Here is a 1,919-nt window from a genome sequence, read left to right as displayed (position 1 = left end):
TTTGATTTTTTTAATGGTTTTAATTGTTAACATAATTCGCAATTCAGCCTTTTGGCTGCTATGTTTTATGTCTTAATTTGAATTTTGAATTTTGAATTTTGAATAAATATACCATTTTGAATGAATGAATGAATGATTGATAGGTACTTCCAAGAATACCTACCAGTAATGATAAACTTACTGTTTGTATTTGAAAGCAATATCAGCAAATTCCTTACGACGAGCACGATAAACAGGATCCGTAAAGCCCTAAAAACCCCAAAACAAAACAGAAAATAAAAAACCTTGAGTAATCATATCAATGAATTAAAAGTAATGTACCAATTAGTTAATTACAAATCAATTAATGAGTCTTTGGTGCTTCTATAATCCTGATGATAATGAAGAGGATGATAATGGTAATAATAATGATAATGATAATGATGTTAATAATAATGATGTTGATTGCAATGATGATTATTATAATGTTTATGATGATGTTGGAGTTGACAGTGTTGATAGTGATAGTACAATAGAAACAGTGATTAAAATGATAATCAAAAAAAACATTTCAAATATGAATTATTAATATAAATTGAACCAACTTACGGGATGATTACTATCCAGCTCATGACCATAGCTCAGGATCTGGTTAGCAAAGCGATCCAAGTCTCTAATCCGCCGAGGAAACCATGGAACTGAGATTATAATGTATGTTCATTTCAAATATTTAAATTTATATTTTTACAATGAGTGTTCATGACATCTTCACTTGATGTGCTACTCTAAATTAAAATCTAGCAGTGTTTCTTTAATCACAGCCATATCAACTGAGACAGTACAAGTCTACATTCAGCCACACACAAAGAAATAAATTATATATTTGTTGCAACTGGCATATTTGACTATGACTAGTGCGCATGAATCAAGATGGAGAAAACGTTAAATGTTTATAATAATTATTATTATCATAAAGACACACTGCCACATAAAAAATAAAAGAGTCATTTAATAAATACTATTCTTATACTTTTACAATTAGTAAATTTCTGGAAGCAAATTTAAGGCTTTTCGTAGAAAAACATCTGTAAAAAATAATGAAACTAATAACAATGTAATTCCGTTAATCAAAAAGAAATTAGCAATTCAATTTGAAAAAAGAAATATTTTTATTTTGTGGGTGGCAGTATATCTCTAATATTAATTGTTATTTCAATTATATCAGTGAATCTATGCAGTTTCCTCCATGATGTTATAAATATCATCAAAACTACCAATACAAATTCAATTTCAACTATAAAAGCAGCGAAGAGTTTCACATGCAAACTATAAAGGATGCATTTTAAAATCAGATGCACAGTTTAGGATAATAGATAACTCTATCATTGGAGAAATTAGCCACTCTATTCAAGGACTCTTTAAAAACAATTGCAAGCTGTTTAGTCAAGTGGAACAATAAGCACCAAACGACAACCAGTACGGTATAAAATAAGTTCTATAGAGTACCACAGTTGTGTCATCACGACGCCATGTGAAGTTCATGACGCTGAATGACTTCATAGGCTTTCTGGAATAGACATTTTAAAATCTAATATTTTACCATCAAAATGTACTAAAAACACAAACACTCGCATTATATTAGTTATCGAACACACATTTAATCATCAATTAAAATTTACAAAGAAATAGAAACGCATTTTGCAACGATAGCAACAGAGTAGTATCACGTGGTATCATGATGCAACATTGTAGTACTCTATAGTAGTTCAAATGACAAGGATTAGAATGGGGTCTCATAATTTAAGCTTTTACCAATATTTATTTGGAGAGAATATGAAGTTTAGAGCCATAAATATATAAGTATCTATCATTACTCTACCTTTATATATATTATATATATTACTTTACTATATATATATATATATAATGTATGTATCAAA

General features: G+C 28.6%; 1 protein-coding gene across 2 annotated transcripts in view; it reads right to left on the bottom strand.

The window, feature by feature from the left end:
* LOC117105081 (phenylalanine-4-hydroxylase-like) overlaps positions 1 to 1,919 on the bottom strand; it is a 23,641-nt gene that overhangs the window by 12,925 nt on the left and 8,797 nt on the right. For both annotated transcript variants that reach the window (XM_033246105.1, XM_033246106.1), the window contains 2 exons: positions 589 to 677; positions 182 to 249 (listed from right to left, as the gene is read on the bottom strand). In XM_033246105.1, the coding sequence (XP_033101996.1) occupies positions 182 to 249; positions 589 to 677 (157 nt within the window). The remainder of the gene's footprint in view (positions 1 to 181; positions 250 to 588; positions 678 to 1,919) is intronic.

Source organism: Anneissia japonica, unplaced genomic scaffold (genome assembly GCF_011630105.1).
Source record: "Anneissia japonica isolate Jap-2015-1 unplaced genomic scaffold, ASM1163010v1 scaffold287834_len5846547_cov211, whole genome shotgun sequence".
Classification (NCBI taxonomy): Eukaryota; Metazoa; Echinodermata; class Crinoidea; order Comatulida; family Comatulidae; genus Anneissia; species Anneissia japonica.
The sequence above is the reverse complement of the archived record's forward strand: the minus strand, read 5'-3'. Positions and strand labels throughout refer to the sequence as shown.